The sequence below is a fragment of the Oncorhynchus masou genome, chromosome 23 (genome assembly GCF_036934945.1).
Source record: "Oncorhynchus masou masou isolate Uvic2021 chromosome 23, UVic_Omas_1.1, whole genome shotgun sequence".
Taxonomy (NCBI): Eukaryota; Metazoa; Chordata; class Actinopteri; order Salmoniformes; family Salmonidae; genus Oncorhynchus; species Oncorhynchus masou.
The window spans coordinates 26,269,390-26,290,134 of NC_088234.1; the positions used below are offsets into that span (position 1 = coordinate 26,269,390).

Consider the following 20,745-nt stretch of genomic DNA (forward strand, 5'->3'; position numbering starts at 1 on the left):
TAGATACTTACAGCTGAGGATTCCTGTTGATGCATGAGGGAATCACACATTTAACGACCTGTTCCTTACAACACTGGACACTTATTGTAACAGTCAGTAAACTAATGGAGTCAAACTCATCCAAGCAATCACTAGCCAATGGATGGCGGACATACAAAAGTCATGAAACATGTAAAGGATAGTTCGTAGCCAGCAACTACCGTATATGGGTTAATTATCCCATTGACACATTGCAAGTGTCACCCTATTGCTTTTCGTGGTCTCCCTTTCATTGCATTTAGTGGAAGGCCTGATGCATGGTGTAAGTTGGTGCTCTCATTTACAGAATACACTGGAAAAATTAACTGTTCGCAATGCATGGCACTAAAATGTTTATACAAGTCTTTTGATGACAAGGTTTCTACGTCAAACCAAGTTCTGTAGGTTGGGATTATGTTAGGGGTGCATGTTGCCCAATGAGTCTCCAATAAGAAATGTTCATAAGATATTGCAAAGTTATAGCAGTTGGACTAGGTTTAGTACTGTAGTAGGGAAAAGGACATACTGAAGAGAAATATAAATGCAACATGTAAAGTTTTGGCACCATGTTTCATGAGCTGAAAGATCCCAGAAATGTTCTACACAAACAGCATATTTCACTCAACTAGAGCACAAATGTGTTTACATCCTTGTTAGCAAGGACTACCCCAGTCTCATTCATGGCACCAGAACATGCAGAGCTGGCTTGGTGACAGATTATCCAACATCTCCTGTTGGAAAAATTACAATTGAATTATTTCTTAGGAAACTTAAAAATGGCAACCAACTTCAGGAGTGTAGTGCATCTGAACAGAATGAACCCATTAAATAACACTTGACAAGTGACTCAAGGTAGGTTTAAAATGTTTAATTGTCAAAGACAAGATTGCCACTGCCTTTAACAGGAATCTCAACAAAAACAAAAAAAATCCTAAATTTAAACAGCCATCAATTGAGAAAAGGTATAAAAAGAACAAGCCCTGAAGAACCCCCTGTGGAGCTAGGATCTAACAAGTGCAAGAAAAAACAACATTTAGATAATGAAGAAAAATCTAAGTGGCAGTTTAAGGCATCCGTCAAGGTTGGAGCCCGTCAATAAGCAGCATGTTCACAAGGACAAACATTCAATGGCTCGCTAACAAACACTTACATACCCTCAATTCAGCATTGAACACCAACATTATGGCCCCCCAAACTTTTCCAAGTCCTGTTCCTATAGCCTCTAGGTGGGTTTACTTTGTTGCACAGCAGTGGACAAATCTGGAAACAAACAGATTAGCAAAGTTTGTTCTAAGTGAAGTAAAAAAAAAAAAAAGTTGTGTTAATCTTGTTTAGGCATTAGACAATCCATTACAGTAACCAAGACTTGTCCGTCCATTTTGAGTAATCAGTTGTAGAATCCTGGACATTGCAACAGACAGGACAACAATAACCCTTGTACAACACTACTCGTTCAAAAACTGTATTCATACAAAAAAACATGTAGAAAATTAGACCCTCCAGGAGTGATCTTAACATTCAGATATTCAAGTGTAGAAAAGCATTGTGCATGCCACCCCAAGGACAGCTGACTGAACCATGGTGTCCCACCTTCCTCAATTCCCCCTTCTCAGTACTCCTCTACCACAGTACCAGCCAAGGATGAGTAGAGCTTCTTCTTGATGAGCCGGAAGCCAGGACTGAGTTTGAGCGCATGCCTGAAGCCTGGAGTGAAACAGGCACCAATGTGCAGGAAGTCCCTGAGACTGGGCCATGCACTACAGTCCTGCTTGAACACCAACGTCAGCTCGAAGGTGGGCACAACATCTGCATTGTACACGATGCGCTCCAGCTGCTTACAGCACTGTTCCTGCTCCAGGTGCACGTAGAGTACACAGCCGCGTAGGCCGCACGGCTCGCCCGACGACAGGCGCAGTACATCGCGTGCTATCCTCAGAGTCAGCTTCTCCGGGACCAGCACCTTAGAGCAACGCATGGTGGTCTTCTTGGCCCGTGACAGGCAGTTCTCGAACATATTGGCCAACTGCTGACACATCCTGTCCTCCGACACCTCCACATTCAGGTGGGGCTCAGCCAAACAGTGGTCCCAGGAATCCAGCTCTGACAGAAGACAAAGTTGAGTGATGTTTAAAAGACAACGCAAAAGTGCATACTATGGGCCTCAGTCAAATACAAGAACATTTAATAAAGTCAGGCGTGTAGCTTAAGGGGGAGACATGGACCCCCACCCCCAGTATTAGAGACATGGTATATTGACTGGGTCAAATTGGTCTGAGGAATTTGATTGAAAATTCCCACTGACATTGCACAGCAGTAAGCTGGCTTATTTCTCCTTTATACATCAATATGGATGTGAAACCATGTTTGTATATGGTTTCTTGAGTAAGTGGTGTTCTTATATCATATTTGTGCAACAGTAGCAGTTTGTTCAATTGGGTAAGTGAAAGGGCATAGACTGTTTCCCCATGACTGACAATTTGGGACAGTGATATAGCTAATGATTTGCACAAATAGAGATGGGCAAACCCCATGAGTCTGACCATTTATTTATAACCACAATGCTGAATCAGTTGGCCTACAGATGATCATTCTTATTGTTAACACACCAGCCTGATAATATGGACCAATTTGTCAGGCTCATTTGAGGGGGAAAATATATTTTAATTGTGTCACTATTTGATTTCCATACATTGGAGTCACCTGGGCTGCATTCAGGATGAAGACAAACAAAAACATGCAACAAAAGGTTGTGTTCCACTGCTTAGACATTGGCATTTGACCTATCAGCTCACCACATGTTATAGCAATCGGTCAGTCAATGACAGTCATGTGGCGCAAAGGCCTCCCAAAGTGTCATGTCCTCTTCACTGCCAGAATCCACTGGATAGCCTAACCACCATAATGCTTATTGGCTTTCACCTAGCCAGTCCTCAGGTCAGTGAGAAGAAATAAGACTTGAACCAGAGTCATGGTGCATGGACTGTTGTCAACATTACACCTCTTCTCTGCACGCAATCTTTATAGTTGTCATTTGAGGTATGTGAATTCAATTGCAATGTGTCATAGAAGTTAAAATTGTAACTACAGTACAACAGCTACCGTGTGCATTCAAATCTCACATTGATACATGCCAACAACTTTAATTGAAGAAACAGAGTCCTGTTGGCTGGCATATGATAAAAGATGACTTGACTTCACCATCCCCTTCCATTCTTCCCTGCAACTACGCACACATATTGGCGTAAACAAGCGCTGAATGAATGGATTGGAGAACTTAGAAATGTCCCAGTTGCAATATGCTCACATGAACGTATACATTGGAGAAAGAGCGCAAAACGCTTACCATTTTCAACACAAGTCTGGTCGTATCTACGGTCAATCAATTCTGATATGAATTCCGGGTTTTTACTCTTCAGTTTGCTTGTAGCAACCATGGCGACAACCCTTAGGTCCTTTTTAAAAGTGCTGTAAAAATAAAAGGTACATTTTATTAAAATGTAGCAATAATTCACAAGCCAACTTCGCATAGCCTACACTTTGATAGCTAGTAAGCATTCGCCAATTTATCAACACAAAGCTTATAAAATGCTCAAAGTAGGCCAATTTGCATCTAGTTACTGTTGCTAGGGATCTTCGTAAATTCAATCTGGAGTGCCAGAGCGCGCTCCCTGGACGTTCGTAAATTCAGAGCGTTTCGCTTCCGAGCGCACAGTGGACGCTCTGGTCGAGGAGTAGGGCTGATCCGAGCGTTCTGACCTCAACCGCAGTCAAGCACCCAAGCTAACTGGCTAACTTCGGCTAGCTACTGCAAGACAAATGAGAACACCTCTGACCATTTCAGTCGCCCTAGCAGAACTGGTTATGATGTTCATGTTATCCAGAGCGTTGGTGACTAACTGCGCTGCTGACAATTTAATTCCGCTATTTTTGCAGAAGTGTAAATTCGTAAATTCTTCAATTATTCTGCGATCTGGCACACTGACGAGAGTGCTCTGAAATCGGAGTAGATGTAAATGTATGTATGCGTTCGAAATATGTTTCGAAAAACCTCTGTATAACATTTTTGGTTAGTCCTAATAATAACTCAAAACGTTCGCTTGCAGCATCAGAACACTCAACAAGTATTGAATAAAATAAACTAGCTTACCTTGATATAGCTATGTTTGTTCAAAATAAATTATATATATTTTTTTTACAAAGGCTCTATTATACTTTCCCCACAAACAACAAATTTGTGGGCTACAACCAAATACACCTCCCACAAACATTAACACTGCCTACAGCTAGAGCAACGCGTTGGGGGTATTTATACTCTTCTCCTCACAGCTCTCGCTGCTTTGTCCAATCGGAGTCAGTTTATCGTCCTGGAAATTGCTGAAGTTAATCACCGGTTCAAGTAACACACCTTGCGCTTTTCAGGGCTCTCAGAGTACGTCTGCCCCAAGGCACATGATTGGCCACGGAAGAAATTGCGTCAGCCAATAATCAATTAACATTAATTTGTTGCTGCCTGCATTTTTCAATCACTCACGTGCGATAATTCTTCAGTTAAAAAAGTTATAGTAATCAAAGTACCATATTCAACAGGTAGCGGTCCTAAACGTATGGCTTTCTTGTACGCATCTTTCTTTTTCCAAACGCGGTTACGCCAAAACCACGCCCCGTTATTCAGAGAGGCGTTCTACTACGCTCCCATTGGGTAGCTTGCGTTGTCTCAGTCACAGGCGATCAGTGCAGAGACAGTGACCTTCCAAGGTAAGGATGGAAAGTGTAATTTAACAATTAGCTGCCTACCATAATGCAGGCCTATTGTTATTATGTTTGTTAACATTTGCCCATGTATTTATTTTCAGAGTTTCAATGAGTTGCAAAAATGTCTCAGATAACTCAGCTTAATTTCCTAAATGTAATGTCAGCTAAATTAACCTAGGCTACTTAACGTTACAAGCTCGGTATTTCAAGTTGTTATATTATCATTAGTAGTCTATTATCAGGTAAAATACATATGCTTATTATTCATAATTTCATAACGACACAGAGTTACACATGGAGTAAAACAAACATACAGTCAATAATACAGTATAAACAAGTCTATATACGATGTGGGCAAATGAGGTGAGATAAGGGAAGTAAAGGCAAAAAAAGGCAATGGTGGCAAAGTAAATACGATATAGCAAGTAAACATTTACATTTACATTTAAGTCATTTAGCAGACGCTCTTATCCAGAGCGATTTACAAATTGGTGAATTCACCTTCTGACATCAGTGGAACAGCCACTTTACAATAGTGCATCTAAATCATTTAAGGGGGGGTGAGAAGGATTACTTTATCCTATCCTAGGTATTCCTTGAAGAGGTGGGGTTTCAGGTGTCTCCGGAAGGTGGTGATTGACTCCGCTGTCCTGGCGTCGTGAGGGAGTTTGTTCCACCATTGGGGGGCCAGAGCAGCGAACAGTTTTGACTGGGCTGAGCGGGAACTGTACTTCCTCAGTGGTAGGGAGGCGAGCAGGCCAGAGGTGGATGAACGCAGTGCCCTTGTTTGGGTGTAGGGCCTGATCAGAGCCTGGAGGTACTGCGATGCCGTTCCCCTCACAGCTCCGTAGGCAAGCACCATGGTCTTGTAGCGGATGCGAGCTTCAACTGGAAGCCAGTGGAGAGAGCGGAGGAGCGGGGTGACGTGAGAGAACTTGGGAAGGTTGAACACCAGACGGGCTGCGGCATTCTGGATGAGTTGTAGGGGTTTAATGGCACAGGCAGGGAGCCCAGCCAACAGCGAGTTGCAGTAATCCAGACGGGAGATGACAAGTGCCTGGATTAGGACCTGCGCCGCTTCCTGTGTGAGGCAGGGTCGTACTCTGCGGATGTTGTAGAGCATGAACCTACAGGAACGGGCCACCGCCTTGATGTTAGTTGAGAACGACAGGGTGTTGTCCAGGATCACGCCAATGTTCTTAGCGCTCTGGGAGGAGGACACAATGGAGTTGTCAACCGTGATGGCGAGATCATGGAACGGGCAGTCCTTCCCCGGGAGGAAGAGCAGCTCCGTCTTGCCGAGGTTCAGCTTGAGGTGGTGATCCGTCATCCACACTGATATGTCTGCCAGACATGCAGAGATGCGATTCGCCACCTGGTCATCAGAAGGGGGAAAGGAGAAGATTAATTGTGTGTCGTCTGCATAGCAATGATAGGAGAGACCATGTGAGGTTATGACAGAGCCAAGTGACTTGGTGTATAGCGAGAATAGGAGAGGGCCTAGAACAGAGCCCTGGGGGACACCAGTGGTGAGAGTGCGTGGCGAGGGGACAGATTCTCGCCACGCCACCTGGTAGGAGCGACCTGTCAGGTAGGACGCAATCCAAGCGTGGGCCGCGCCGGAGATGCCCAACTCGGAGAGGGTGGAGAGGAGGATCTGATGGTTCACAGTATCGAAGGCAGCCGATAGGTCTAGAAGGATGAGAGCAGAGGAGAGAGAGTAGAGCAGTCTCAGTTGAATGACTAGTCTTGAAACCTGACTGATTTGGATCAAGAAGGTCATTCTGAGAGAGATAGCGGGAGAGCTGGCCAAGGACGGCACGTTCAAGAGTTTTGGAGAGAAAAGAAAGAAGGGATACTGGTCTGTAGTTGTTGACATCGGAGGGATCGAGTGTAGGTTTTTTCAGAAGGGGTGCAACTCTCGCTCTCTTGAAGACGGAAGGGACGTAGCCAGCGGTCAGGGATGAGTTGATGAGCGAGGTGAGGTAAGGGAGAAGGTCTCCGGAAATGGTCTGGAGAAGAGTGGAGGGAATAGGGTCAAGCGGGCAGGTTGTTGGGCGGCCGGCCGTCACAAGAAGCGAGATTTCATCTGGAGAGAGAGGGGAGAAAGAGGTCAGAGCACAGGGTAGGGCAGTGTGAGCAGAACCAGCGGTGTCGTTTGACTTAGCAAAAAAGTAAACACTGGAATGGTAGATTTGCAGTGGAAGAATGTGCAAAGTAGAAATACAAATAATGGGGTGCAAAGGAGCAAAATAAATAAACAAATAAAATAAATACAGTAGGGAAAGAGGTAGTTGTTTGGGCTAAATTATAGGTGGGCTATATACAGGTGTAGTAATCTGTGAGCTGCTCTGACAGTTGGTGCTTAAAGCTAGAGAGGGAGATAAGTGTTTCCAGTTTCAGAGATTTTTGTAGTTCGTTCCAGTCATTGGCAGCAGAGAACTGTAAGGAGAGGCGGCCAAAGAAAGAATTGGTTTTGGGAGTGACTAGAGAGATATACCTGCTGGAGCGTGTGCAACAGGTGGGAGATGCTATGGTGACCAGCGAGCTGAGATAAGGGGGGACTTTACCTAGCAGGGTCTTGTAGATGACATGGAGCCAGTGGGTTTGGCAACGAGTATGAAGCGAGGGCCAGCCAACGAGAGCGTACAGGTCGCAATGGTCGGTAGTATATGGGGCTTTGGTGACAAAATGGATTGCACTGTGATAGACTGCATCCAATTTGTTGAGTAGGGGTTTGGAGGCTATTTTGTAAATGACATCGCCGAAGTCGAGGATTGGTAGGATGGTCAGTTTTACAAGGGTATGTTTGGCAGCATGAGTGAAGGATGCTTTGTTGCGAAATAGGAAGCCAATTCTAGATTTAACTTTGGATTGGAGATGTTTGATATGGGTCTGGAAGGAGAGTTTAAAGTCTAACCAGACACCTAAGTATTCGTAGTTGTCCACGTATTCTAAGTCAGAGCCGTCCAGAGTAGTGATGTTGGACAGGCGGGCTGGTGCAGGTAGCGATCGGTTGAAGAGCATGCATTTAGTTTTACTTGTATTTAAGAGCAATTGGAGGCCACGGAAGGAGAGTTGTATGGCATTGAAGCTTGCCTGGATGGTTGTTAACACAGTGTCCAAAGAAGGGCCAGAAGTATACAGAATGGTGTCGTCTGCGTAGAGGTGGATCAGAGACTCACCAGCAGCAAGAGTGACATCATTGATGTATACAGAGAAGAGAGTCGGTCCAAGAATTGAACCCTGTGGCACCCCCATAGAGACTGCCAGAGGTCCGGACAGCAGACCCTCCGATTTGACACACTGAACTCTATCAGAGAAGTAGTTGGTGAACCAAGCGAGGCAATCATTTGAGAAAGCAAGGCTGTCGAGTCTGCCGATGAGGATGTGGTGATTGACAGAGTCGAAAGCCTTGGCCAGATCAATAAATACGGCTGCAGAGTAATGTTTCTTATCGATGGCGGTTAAGATATCGTTTAGGACCTTGATCGTGGTTGAGGTGCACCCATGACCAGCTCTGAAACCAGATTGCATAGCAGAGAAGGTATGGTGAGATTCGAAATGGTCGGTAATCTGTTTGTTGACTTGGCTTTCGAAGACCTTAGAAAGGCATGGTAGGATAGATATAGGTCTGTAGCAGTTTGGGTCAAGAGTGTCCCCCCCTTTGAAGAGGGGGATGACCGCAGCTGCTTTCCACTCTTTGAGAATCTCAGACGACACGAAAGAGAGGTTGAACAGGCTAGTAATTGGGGTGGCAACAATTTCGGCAGATCATTTTAGGATGAAAGGGTCCAGATTGTCTAGCCCGGCTGATTTGTAGGGGTCCAGATTTTGCAGCTCTTTCAGAACATCAGCTGACTGGATTTGGGAGAAAGAGAAACGGGGAAGGCTTGGGCGAGTTGCTGTGGGGGGTGCAGTGCTGTTGACCGGGGTAGGAGTAGCCAGGTGGAAAGCATGGCCAACCGTAGAAAAGTACTTATTGAAATTCTCAATTATGGTGGATTTATCAGTGGTGACAGTGTTTCCTATCTTCAGTGCAGTGGGCAGCTGGGAGAAGGTGTTCTTATTCTCCATGGACTTTACAGTGTCCCAGAACTTTTTTGAGTTAGTGTTGCAGGAAGCAAATTTCTGCTTGAAAAAGCTAGCCCTGGCTTTTCTAACTGCCTGTGTATAATGGTTTCTAGCTTCCCTGAACAGCTGCATATCACGGGGGCTGTTCAATGCTAATGCAGAACGCCATAGGATGTTTTTGTGTTGGTTAAGGGCAGTCAGGTCTGGGGAGAACCAAGGGCTATATCTGTTCCTGGTTCTAAATTGAACGGGGCATGCTTATTTAAGATGGTTAGGAAGGCATTTAAAAAATATATCCAGGCATCCTCTACTGACGGGATGAGATCAATATCCTTTCAGGATACCCCGGCCAGGTCGATTAGAAAGGCCTGCTCGCTGAAGTGTTTCAGGAAGAGTTTGACAGTGATGAGTGGAGGTCGTTTGACCACTGACCCATTACAGATGCAGGCAATGAGGTAGTGATCTCTGAGATCTTGGTTGAAGACAGCAGAGGTGTATTTAGAGGGCAAGTTAGTTAGGATGATATCTATGAGGGTGCCCGTGTTTAAGGCTTTGGGGAGGTACCTGGTAGGTTCATTGATAATTTGTGTGAGATTGATGGCATCAAGCTTAGATTGTAGGATGGCTGGGGTGTTAAGCATCTTCCAGTTTAGGTCGCCTAGCAGCACAAACTCTGAAGATAGATGGGGGGCAATCAGTTCACATATGGTATCCAGAGCACAGCTGGGTGTAGAGGGTGGTCTATAGCAGGCGGCAACAGTGAGAGACTTGTTTTTAGAGAGGTGGATTTTTAAAAGTAGAAGTTCAAATTGTTTGGGTACAGACCTGGATAGTAGGACAGAACTCTGCAGGCTATCTTTGCAGTAGATTGCAACACCGCCCCCTTTGGCAGTTCTATCTTGTCTGAAAATGTTGTAGTTTGGGATGAAAATTTCAGAATTTTTGATGGTCTTCCTAAGCCAGAATTCAGACACAGCTAGAACATCCGGGTTGGCAGAGTGTGCTAAAGCAGTGAATAGAACAAACTTAGGGAGGAGGCTTCTAATGTTAACATGCATGAAACCAAGGCTATTACGGTTACAGAAGTCATCAAAAGAGAGCGCCTGGGGAATAGGATTGGAGCTAGACACTGCAGGGCCTGGATTCACCTCTACATCGCCAGAGGAACAGAGGAGGAGTAGGATAAGGGTACAGCTAAAAGCAATAAGAATTGGTCGTCTAGAACGTCTGGAACAGAGAGTAAAAGGAGGTTTCTGGGGTCGATAAAATAGCTTCAAGGTATAATGTACAGACAAAGGTATGGTAGGATGTGAATACAGTGTAGGTAAACCTAGGTATTGAGTGATGAAGAGAGAGATATTGTCTCTGGAAACATCATTGAAACCAGGAGATGTCATCGCATATGTGAGTGGTGGAACTAATAGGTGGGTTAAGGTATAGTGAGCAGGACTAGAGGCTCTACAGTGAAATAAGCCAATAAACACTAACCAGAACAGCAATGGACAAGGCATATTGACATTAAGGAGAGGCATGCTTAGTCGAGTGATCAAAAGGGTCCATTGAGTAGAGAGGTTGGTTGGGGTCACGGCGATTTAGACAGCTAACCGGGCCATCGGTAGCAAGCTAGCATAGGATGGAGGTCTGTTATTAGCCACCTCGTGTGTTTCCGTCGGTAGGATTAGTGGGGTTCCATGTGGTAGAGGGGATGAATCCAAATCACACAAAAAAAACAATATATATAGTTATAGAGGCCCAAGAAAAAAGTTAATTATATAAATAAAATAAAATAAAATTGTCCAATAGGTCTATTCAGATAGCAGCCGATAAGACAGCTAACGGTTAGCGGACCGCAGATGGGCGTTCAGGTAACGTTGCGACGGAGGAGCCAGCCGGATAACTCCTTCGGGTAGATGACCTCGGTAATCCAGTTGTGAAGGCCCGGTGGGGCTCCGCGTTGGAAGTAAAACGGGTCCGGATAGGTGATTGTAGCCCAGGAGTGATTGATGGAACTCTTCAGCTGGCTAGCTCCGGAATAATTGATGTTTGCTCTGGAATCGACGAAAGCCGATAGTCACACGGATAGCAGCTAGCTAGCTGCGAGATCCAGGTATGAATGTCCAGAGTTAGCGGTTGAAATCCAGGGACATGGAGAGAAAAATAGGTCCGGTATGTTCCATTCCGAGCCGCGCCGTACAAACTGGCGATAGATTTTCGAGCTAAAGGATAGCTGATGACCACAAACCGTGGTTAGCTGAATACTAACGATGAGCCAGTAAAGAAGCTAACTAGCTTCTGATTAGCTTCTAATTAGCTTCTGGCTAGCCTCTGGATTAGCTTCTGGCTAGCTTCTGGTTAGCGTCTGGTTAGCTTCTATGGAGGATTACAGATATGAGGTAAATAATACTTTTTATGGTGAGGCGGGTTGCAGGAGAGTGTTTTGAAGATGAGTTTATGGAGAAAATAAATAATAATATATATAAAAGGGTATGCGAAAAAAGTTGCAAATATATATATATATAAGGGACACGACAAGACGAGGACAAAAGACGTCTGAACTGCTATGCCAACTTGGAACGAACTTTAAGGGACGTTAATGGCTAGCTCGGCCCACGACATTGTTATTATATTTTTCAATCTTGAAATACAAGGGCAAATGTTATTAATCAGTGACTGAAATTTTGCGCTACGTGATATTCCCTTTCGGACTTGGAGTTGTAGAACGCCCCTCTGAATAACGGCTGTGGTTTTGGCTTAACTGCGTTGGGAAAAAGAAAGACGCTTCTTGTACTTCATTGTTCAGAATTTAATGAGATGCGTGCATATCCTAGAGGATGATAGAGGCCTCTAGTGGCCAAAAGGCAGTTTTCGCATGGGCAGTAGAGTCCCACAGTAGAGGCACAGAGCCCTAGAGCACCACAGTAGAGGCACAGATAGAACAATAAGACAGATATTTCACTGGATGTATAAATGTGAAACATCCGGTTGGCATTTCCACTCACTCCCAAATATGGCAGTGAGAAGAAGCCCACTGGCGCGCAGTGGGAGAAGATGGAACGAGATGGATTTTTGCCGATATGCTACACATTTTCTCATCGATTAAACATTTGAGCTCAAAAATGTTCTGTTCCTGAAACTAGAATTTGTTATGAACAGAATGGACTAACTTTAAGACTTTACCAGTTTCAAATTATTTAAAAATCACGCTGTTTAGAAGGAGCGCAAAGGCAAATTGAGTTATTGCACATGAGCACTTCACAGAGTAGGTGTTCCGTAACGGAAATATGCAAATCCATACTAGAACACCCCAATAGGATATCTCTAGCGCATGCTTGGCTCTGTCCACCTCCTTGCTTGTTCTGGCCACTATGACTCATTTGTATCTAGGTTTAGTTATAAAAATCGTTGGTGGAGGTGTACCCATAAAACCTAGCGGTCCATCATTTTTCCACCATAAATATTTCCCATAGCTCTGTCAGGTTGGATGGGGAGCGTCGTTGCACAGCTATTTTCAGGTCTCTCCAGAGATGTTTGAACTGGTTCAAGTCCGGGCTCTGGCTGGGCCATTCAAGGACATTCAGAGACTTGTCCCGAAGCCACTCCTGCTTTGTCTTGGCTGTGTGCTTAGGGTCATTGTCCAGTTGGAAGGTGAACCTTCGCCCTAGTATAAGGTCCTGAGCAGTTTTTTAAAAGAACGATGGAGGCCACTGTGTTCTTTAGGACTTTTAATGCTGCATAATCTTTTAGGTACCCTTCCCCAGGCCTCTGCCTCGACACAATCCTGTCTCAGAGCTCTACGGACAACTCCTTCGACGTCATGGCTTGGTTTTTCGCTCCGACATGCACTGTCAACTATGGGAACTTATATAGACAGGTGTGCCTTTCCAACTCATGTCCAATCAATTGAATTTACCACAGGTGGACTCCAATCAAGTTGTAGAAACAGCTTAACGATGATCAATGGAAACAGGATGCACCTGAGCTCAATTTCGAGTCTTATAGCAAAGGGTCTGAATACTTATGTAAATAAGGTATATCTGTTTTTTATTCTTAACATATTTGCAAAAATGACTAAAAAACAGTTTTTGCTTTTTCATTATGGGGTATTGTGTGTAGATTTCGGAGGAAAAAATAGAATAAGGCTGTAACATAACAAAATGTGTAAAAAGTCAAGGGGTATACTTGATATACAGTCTAAAACATAGCAATGCAAAATCGTCAGAAGTTTTCCTTACAACAAATATATGAGAAATGCATGACCAGATAGCATTACCGGATGGATTGGAAATTCATACTTTCATGCTTTGAGCTCTCCTAAATGTAATTTTGAAAACGGAGCATAACATTTTGCTTTCCCCATCACATCTACTTGTGTATTATTTTTTCATCAGACCTCCTATATTGTGGCCTAAACTCCCCAGATTATACAAAAAAAACAGTTCCATGTTCAATTAGCCTTTGTACTAATTGATCATAGACAATATTCAATGTTCTCCAAACATGGTCATCCAAACATGGTCATCCTGAACGCTATCTGGAGAGCCTCACTGAGCAGCTGCCCACTGAAGTCATGGTGAAATTGGTCAAAGGAGTAATAGAAGCGATCAAGGGCCTCCTCCCACATGAGTAAGTAAGGTAAGTGCATTTCATAGTTTTTTTTGTATGTTGTGTTTGACTGGGTTTGAACTATGTTAGCCCACTGAGCTAGCCTGGTGTTGCCATCCTCCTTCTCAGAGACCCATGCAGGTCACGGAACCAATGTGACAGACTGGGCTTGAACCTGGGTGTTTCCGCACGGCACAAGGTTAGCCCACTGAGCTAAAGCCTCGGCCCAGGGGGCAATCACCAGTCTTAAGTTCTCAGGCAAAGTTACTCATCACAAACTTGTGGTTTAATGAACCATGTACAGGTATTATACAGAAAGGCTCTGGAAGATGTGTGTGCATTGTTTAATAACAGGGTAGGTAGAACACTGATGTTTAACAATGTAGCTGCAGTTAGTGCTGAGCGATTAACCAACCTTTTGGTTATTCTTAATTTGTTAAACAACTAATTGATCAGCATCGTTTCCATTATTTGAATTCCATTCATCTTTATTTTTCTGTGAGCTTAATGCTCAGTTTCACTAGAGATAAATCAGATCAAGCCCAAACTATGTGATGTAGTAGGGAGTTGTACTTTCCAACAGACCAATATTCTTCATAGTTTATAGAGCAGAAAATGTGGTAATTAACTACAATGATCATAATCCAGTGTGCGCCTACTTGTCAGGTCTGTATGGCGCAGAAACTTAGAGGGAAAGAAGAGACAGAAGAACATGCGACAAGAGGGATAGAGAGCAGTTGCTTCGTGAGGTATCTCTACCTGAAAATACATGATCTTCTAAGTGATCGAATAGTTGGTATTCAGCAGTTACTTTGAAGAAGTACTAAAATAGTTATTTTGTCAGACAGTATAGGTAACAGTTCTATAGAGATGAGGACTAGGAATGATATAATAAAGTAAACAAATGAAACAAGTGTAATATACACAACTGAAATATTTTTATAAAGTAATGTGAATAAATTATTGTTAATAAGTGATAAGCAGTAATGGGTAGTCTCTATCATCATGGGACTTTTATTAATTGTTTTATTCTGTGTTGTTACAGCATTCAATCTGCATATAATGCATAGTGCATTTTAATGTAAAAAATAATAATAATCAAAACCGAAATCGAAAATGTGATTTTCTTAAAAAAATAATCGAACCGATCTCAAAAAGCACTAATCGCTCTGCTCTAGCTGTAGCAAACAGCCACACTCAGGGAAAACATTATCATTCTCTCTCAACAGCCATTTGATTTCTCCCATGTAATCTGACTCGGCAGGCATGGCCCTCCCTCCATACAGCTGAGGGTAATGGAATCCAGCTCACCAGGGAGCTCTCTGCTTTGCTCCCACTGTCACATGGATAGAACAAGATACCCATAAGAAAACACAGTCACGTGTGTTTGCCAGTGCAGCCGACTATTGCCCATCTTCCAGCTGCAAACTAGAACAACACCTGACAACCTTTTCATGTTGCATTAGCTTCAAGTCAATAGTATTTTGAGTAAATGCTAAAAACAACAACAACCACAACATCACAGACAGCGGCGTTATTATCAAGAGCATCTTGAAAAGTTAAGTTGTTAATATTTGTGACCGACCGCCTTGATTCGATCTTATGTAGCAACATTTGAAATTGTGTTTTTTACATTGGATAAAAGCAGGACACAGAGCTACAAAATGGTATATCATACACAGCATTTGAGGAACAATGGGAAAGTAATTCTGCTTTGAAAGTTGATAAACTTGTAACCCCACTTTTGAGAAAATGGCCCTTGAATGTTTTGGTACACCTACTGGTGAGCTCTTCTTTGTCTACACCCATTCAGCATCGTTCACCCCCTCTTAAGCCAGTCCCACCCATCTCTTTAATGATTCACATGTGAGGTCATGTGCTAAACAGAGAGTAGTGTAGTAAAGATTAAGACTAAAAATGATAAAAGTAGTAGCCTACAATAAGGAAAAATTCCATGTATACGGGAAGTGTCCAGATACAAATATTTTATAACTATTAGATGATGCTTACCCAGACAAGCTTGTCTAAATTGATGGGTCATGTGAAATAAATGCTATAACCCCCAGCCAAATCTTACTAAGTGGATGGATCTTTACAGAAGGTGTAAATGGTACAGCGAAATGGTTACTTGCATAGTAGCAATATCAAAAAGATGTTACGGTAAATGAGTGAGGAGGTGTGGAGTCAGGCGCAGAGAGCAAAAGATGTGGGAAAAAACACGCTTTAATGTCTCGGAAAAATAACATGAACAAAAGCAGGAAAACAAATGATCAGAAATATTAACGGACAGCGCGAAACCCAAAATACAAACAAAATATACTCAAACATAGAACAGACAAACGAGCCCGCACGAAACAGAAGCGAGCTGAACAAACTATATATAACCCTACCCTAACAACCAAACAAGAAACAGGTGATACCAATCAGACAAAACCAAAGGAACACAGAACAACGGATCGGTGATAGCTAGTAGACCGGTGACGACGACCTCCAAGCGCCACCCGAACAAGAAGGGGAGTCAACTTCGGTAATATTCGTGACAGTACCTCCCCACTGACGCGCAGCTCCCGCAGTGCGCCGACGCTGGCCTCGGGGACGACCCGGGGGCCGAGGCGCTGGGCGATCCGGACGGAGGCGATGGAACTCTCTCAACATAGATGGATCTAGAATATCCCTCACCGGAACCCAGCACCTCTCCTCCGGACCGTACCCCTCCCAGTCAACGAGGTACTGCAAGCCCCTCACCCGGCGTCTCGAGTCCAGAATAGCTCGTATCTTGTACGCCGGGGACCCCTCGATGTCCAGAGGGGGCGGAGGAACTTCCGGAACCTCACCTTCCTGCATGGGACCAGCTACCACGGGTCTGAGAAGAGACACATGAAACGAGGGGTTAATACGATAATACGAAGGAAGTAATAATCGATAACAAACCTTGTTTATTCTCCTCAGGACTTTAAATGGCCCTATACACTGCGGACCCAGCATCCGGCAGGGCAAGCAGAGGAGCAGGTTTCGGGTCGAGAGCCAGACCCTGTCCCCAGGTGCAAACACGGGGGCCTCACTGCGGTGACGGTCAGCACTCTTCTTCTGCCTTACACTCGCTTGGCATAATGACTCTTGGACAGCCCTCCAGGTCTCCTTAGAGCGCTGCACCCACTCCTCCACCGCAGGAGCTTCAGTCTGGCTCTGATGCCACGGTGCCAGGACTGGCTGGTACCCCAACACGCACTCAAATGGTGACATGTTGGTAGAGGAGTGGCTTAGTGAGTTCTGGGCTATTTCTGCCCAGGGAATATATCTCGACCACTCCCCTGGCCGGTCCTGGCAATACGACCGCAGAATCCTACCCACCTCCTGGTTCACTCTCTCCACCTGCCCATTACTCTCCAGGTGATACCCTGAGGTCAGGCTGACCGAGACCCTCAGACGTTCCATAAATGCCCTCCAAACACGGGAGATAAACTGGGGACCCCGATCAGAAACTATATCCTCGGGCACCCCGTAGTGCCGGAAGACATGGGTGAAAAGAGCTTCCACAGTCTGTAGGGCCGTAGGGAGACCGGGCAATGGGATAAGACGGCAGGACTTAGAGAACCGATCCACAACGACCAGGATCATTGTGTTACCCTGAGAGGGGGGAAGGTCAGTAAGAAAATTCACCGATAGATGGGTCCACGGCCGTTGTGGAACGGGAAGAGGTTGTAATTTACCTCGTGGCAGGTGTCTAGGAGCCTTACTCTGGGCGCACACCGAACAGGAGGAGTCATAGAATCGCACATCCCTTCTCAAAGTGGGCCACCAGTACTTCCTCTGAAGACCTTGCACTGACCTAAAAATACCTGGGTGACCCGACGAGGGTAGACAATGAGCCCATCGAATCAATTGATCACGAACAGGCAGCGGCACGTACCTACGACCCTCCGGACACTGTGGAGGCGCAGGTTCCTCCCTTAGCGCCCGCTCGATGTCCGCGTCCACATCCCATACTACTGGTGCCACCAGCTTAGCTGCCGGAATGATGGGAGTAGGATCGATGGACCTGTCCTCAGTGTCATAGAGTCTTGACAGCGCGTCGGCCTTAGTGTTGAGGGAACCTGGTCTATACGAGATAGTGAAACGAAATCTGGTGAAAAACATGGCCCACCTTGCCTGACGAGGATTCAGTCTCCTAGCTGATTGGATATACTCCAGGTTACGGTGGTCAGTCCAGATAAGGAAAGGGTGCTTAGCCCCCTCAAGCCAGTGTCTCCACACCTTCAGGGCCTTAACCATAGCCAACAACTCCCTATCCCCCACATCATAATTCCGCTCCGCTGGCCCGAGTTTCTTCGAAAAAAAGGCACAGGGGCGGAGCTTCGGTGGCGCACCCGAACGCTGTGAGAGCACCGCTCCTACCCCAGCCTCGGATGCGTCCACCTCTACTATAAACGCCAAAGAAGGGTCCGGATGCGCCAACACCGGCGCCTCAGTGAACATCGCCTTCAACTTATGAAAAGCTCCGTCCGCCTCTGCTGACCACTGTAAACGCACCGGCCCCCCCTTCAGCAGTGAGGTAATAGGGGCAGCTACCTGACCAAAACCCCGGATAAACCTCCGGTAGTAATTGGCAAACCCCAAGAACCGCTGCACCTCCTTTACCGTGGTCGGAGTCGGCCAATTAAGCACGGCCTTTACGCGGTCATCCTCCATTACCAACCCAGAGCTGGAAATGCGATAACCCAGGAAGGAAACTGATCGTTTGGATAACTCACATTTCTCCGCCTTCACATACAGGTCATGCTCCAGCAGTCGTCTAAGAACCTTGCGCACCAGAGATACATGCGCAGTGCGTGTAGCAGAGTAGATCAAAATATCGTCAATATACACCATTACACCCTGTCCGTGCAGGTCTCTGAGAATCTCATCCACGAAGGATTGAAATATAGCTGGAGCATTCTTTAAACCGTATGGCATGACGAGGTACTCATAATGGCCAGAAGTAGTGCTAAATGCAGTTTTCCACTCATCTCCATCCCGAATACGCACCAGATTATAAGCACTCCTGAGATCCAGTTTAGTGAAGAACTGCGCTCCGTGAAATGATTCCACTGCCGTAGCAATGAGAGGTAGTGGGTAACTAAAACCCACCGTGATGGAATTTAGACCTCTATAATCAATACACGGACGCAAACCACCATCTTTTTTCTTCACACAAAAGAAACTCGAAGAGACAGGTGACATGGAGGGCCGAATGTCCAGCCCATTCATTATCTCAGCCAATCATGGTTTGCAAGAAGGTTCCTGTTTTTTTCTTTGGCTAAACCAACTAGGCTTATAATTTAACAACTTTATTCGTATTTACAGATGACATATAGGTTTGTTATTAAGGCACATGAAAATTAAAATGTTTCAGAAGGCATTTCTGCCAAAAAATGCATTTTTTTGTTGTTGAATGTTACCCCTTTTTCTCCCCAATTTCGTGGTATCCAATTGTTTAGTAGCTACAATCTTGTCTCATCGCTACAACTCCTGTATGGGCTCGGGAGAGACAAAGGTTGAAGGTCATGCGTCCTCCGATACACAATCCAACCAAGCCGCACACTGCTTCTTAACACAGCGTGCTTCCAACCCGGAAGCCAGCCGCACTAATGTGTCAGAGGAAACACTGTGCACCTGGCAACCTTGGTTAGCATGCACTGTGCCCGGCCCGCCACAGGAGTCACTGGTGCACAATGAGTCAAGGATATCCCTACCGGCCAAGCCCTCCCTAACCCGGATGACGCTGGGCCAATTGTGCGTCATCCCACGGACCTCCCGGTCGCGGCCGGTTGCGACAGAGCCTGGGTACAAATGGTGCTGCAGTACAGCACCCATAACCACTGCGCCACCCGGGAGGCCCAAAAAATGCATTTTGATAAAAAAATATAATTAACGTTGGTGTTATTTTCTCTTGTGCCACACAGTTCATATCATTTCATAAATGTTGCAGGCCATAAAACTATGTTTTGCCCGCAATTGACCCATTGCCAAGCCCCGCCCTCATTAGTTACTCTTTGCGAGGTTGGACACTTTTCCCCGTGCAAATAATAATAATATTATTATTACTATCTGCACATGTGCACAGGTGCTCCTCACACTGCTATAATGGTGATAGTTATGGGACCAAAACAGCTGAGATCTGTATCTCTCTGCAGGCATACTCGGGCAGATCCTCTACATCTCTCTTATCAAGCCCTTTTGTTCTTGCAACCTCCTTTCTTCTCCTCTATCTCAGCCTTCCCCATGGCCACCTACTCTCTTTTCTCCTCCACTGGACACTGTAGCCATGGCAATGGTCATTGGTCCATCACCTCTCCCTAGTGCTGCAGTGTGGTTGTCGGTCTGTGGACTGGTGTTGATCAGAGTTAGAACAGCACATTTTCACACCACTTCTCTAGTTCTTCCTTTGTGCTATCCACTCAACATGTTTTGATTAATTTCCATTTTCTTCTATAGATCTTTTTGGATCTTTCTCAAGGAGCTCCCACAACATAGCCTGGGTGTCTCCCTTAATCTCTCTGCAGGCATACTCAGGCACACCCTCTCCATCTCCCTCCTCTATAAAAGTGCATCTGTGCCTTCACCCTGGCCACCTCTTTCTCTCTTTTCTCCTCCATCTGTGCCTTCACCCTGGCCACCTCTTTCTCTCTTTTCTCCTCCATCTGTGCCTTCACCCTGGCCACCTCTTTCTCTCTTTTCTCCTCCATCTGTGCCTTTCTCTTTTTTCTCCTCCATCTGGGCCTTCACCCTGGCCACCTCTTTCGCTCTTTTCTCCTCCATCTCGGCCTTCACCCTGGCCACCTCTTTCTCTTTTTTCTCCTCCATCTCGGCCTTCACCCTGGCCACCTGTTTCTCTCTTTTCTCCTCCATCTGGGCCTTCACCCTGGCCACCTTTTTCTCTCTTTTCTTCTCCATCTGGGCCTTCACCCTGGCCACATCTTTCTCTCTTTTCTCCTCCATCTGGACCTTCACCTTGGCCACCTCTTTCTATCTTTTCTCCTCCACGAGTTGTCCATGATGTGATTCGAACATGCAATGTTTGAGTTACTATACCTTCGCGTTATACGCCCACCCATCCTCCCCGACCAACCTCCCTCCTTCCTATCGTTTCTATCTTAAGTAACCTACTGTCTTCATTTGTGATTGAAATGAACTGTACATACAAAATCGTGTGCCTGTCATGAATTTCCAATAAGTAAATTCTGTCTATTTCACAATAATCTGTGATAGTGGGTTGTGTGTTGCAGTATGGTTCTAGGTTTGGGGACGGGGGTTGACCAG

At 45.2% G+C, this 20,745-nt stretch overlaps 1 protein-coding gene across 2 annotated transcripts; it reads right to left on the reverse strand.

Annotated features, from left to right (window-relative positions):
• Window positions 1–871: 871 nt before the first annotated feature.
• LOC135509951 (DNA damage-inducible transcript 4-like protein) lies at window positions 872–4,662 on the reverse strand. Of its 2 annotated transcripts, XM_064930772.1 has the most exons (3): window positions 4,594–4,662; window positions 3,362–3,483; window positions 872–2,118 (listed from the first exon to the last, which is right to left on the reverse strand). In XM_064930772.1, the coding sequence occupies exons 2-3, from the start codon at window positions 3,450–3,452 to the stop codon at window positions 1,628–1,630; spliced, it is 582 nt and encodes a 193-aa protein (XP_064786844.1). In that variant the 5' UTR covers window positions 3,453–3,483; window positions 4,594–4,662; the 3' UTR covers window positions 872–1,627. The 2 variants fall into 2 exon arrangements, with proteins under 2 accessions (XP_064786844.1, XP_064786843.1); XM_064930771.1 differs by lacking the exon at window positions 4,594–4,662 and having other exon boundaries at window positions 3,362–3,583.
• Window positions 4,663–20,745: the final 16,083 nt, after the last annotated feature.

Coding starts and splice junctions, on each gene's coding strand:
- LOC135509951 (XM_064930771.1), bottom strand. CDS start 3,545: ATGCGAAGTTGGCTTGTGAATTATTGCTACATTTTAATAAAATGTACC. Junction 2,119..3,361: donor CCAGACTTGTGTTGAAAATG/GTAAGCGTTTTG, acceptor GTCTTCTGTCAG/AGCTGGATTCCTGGGACCAC.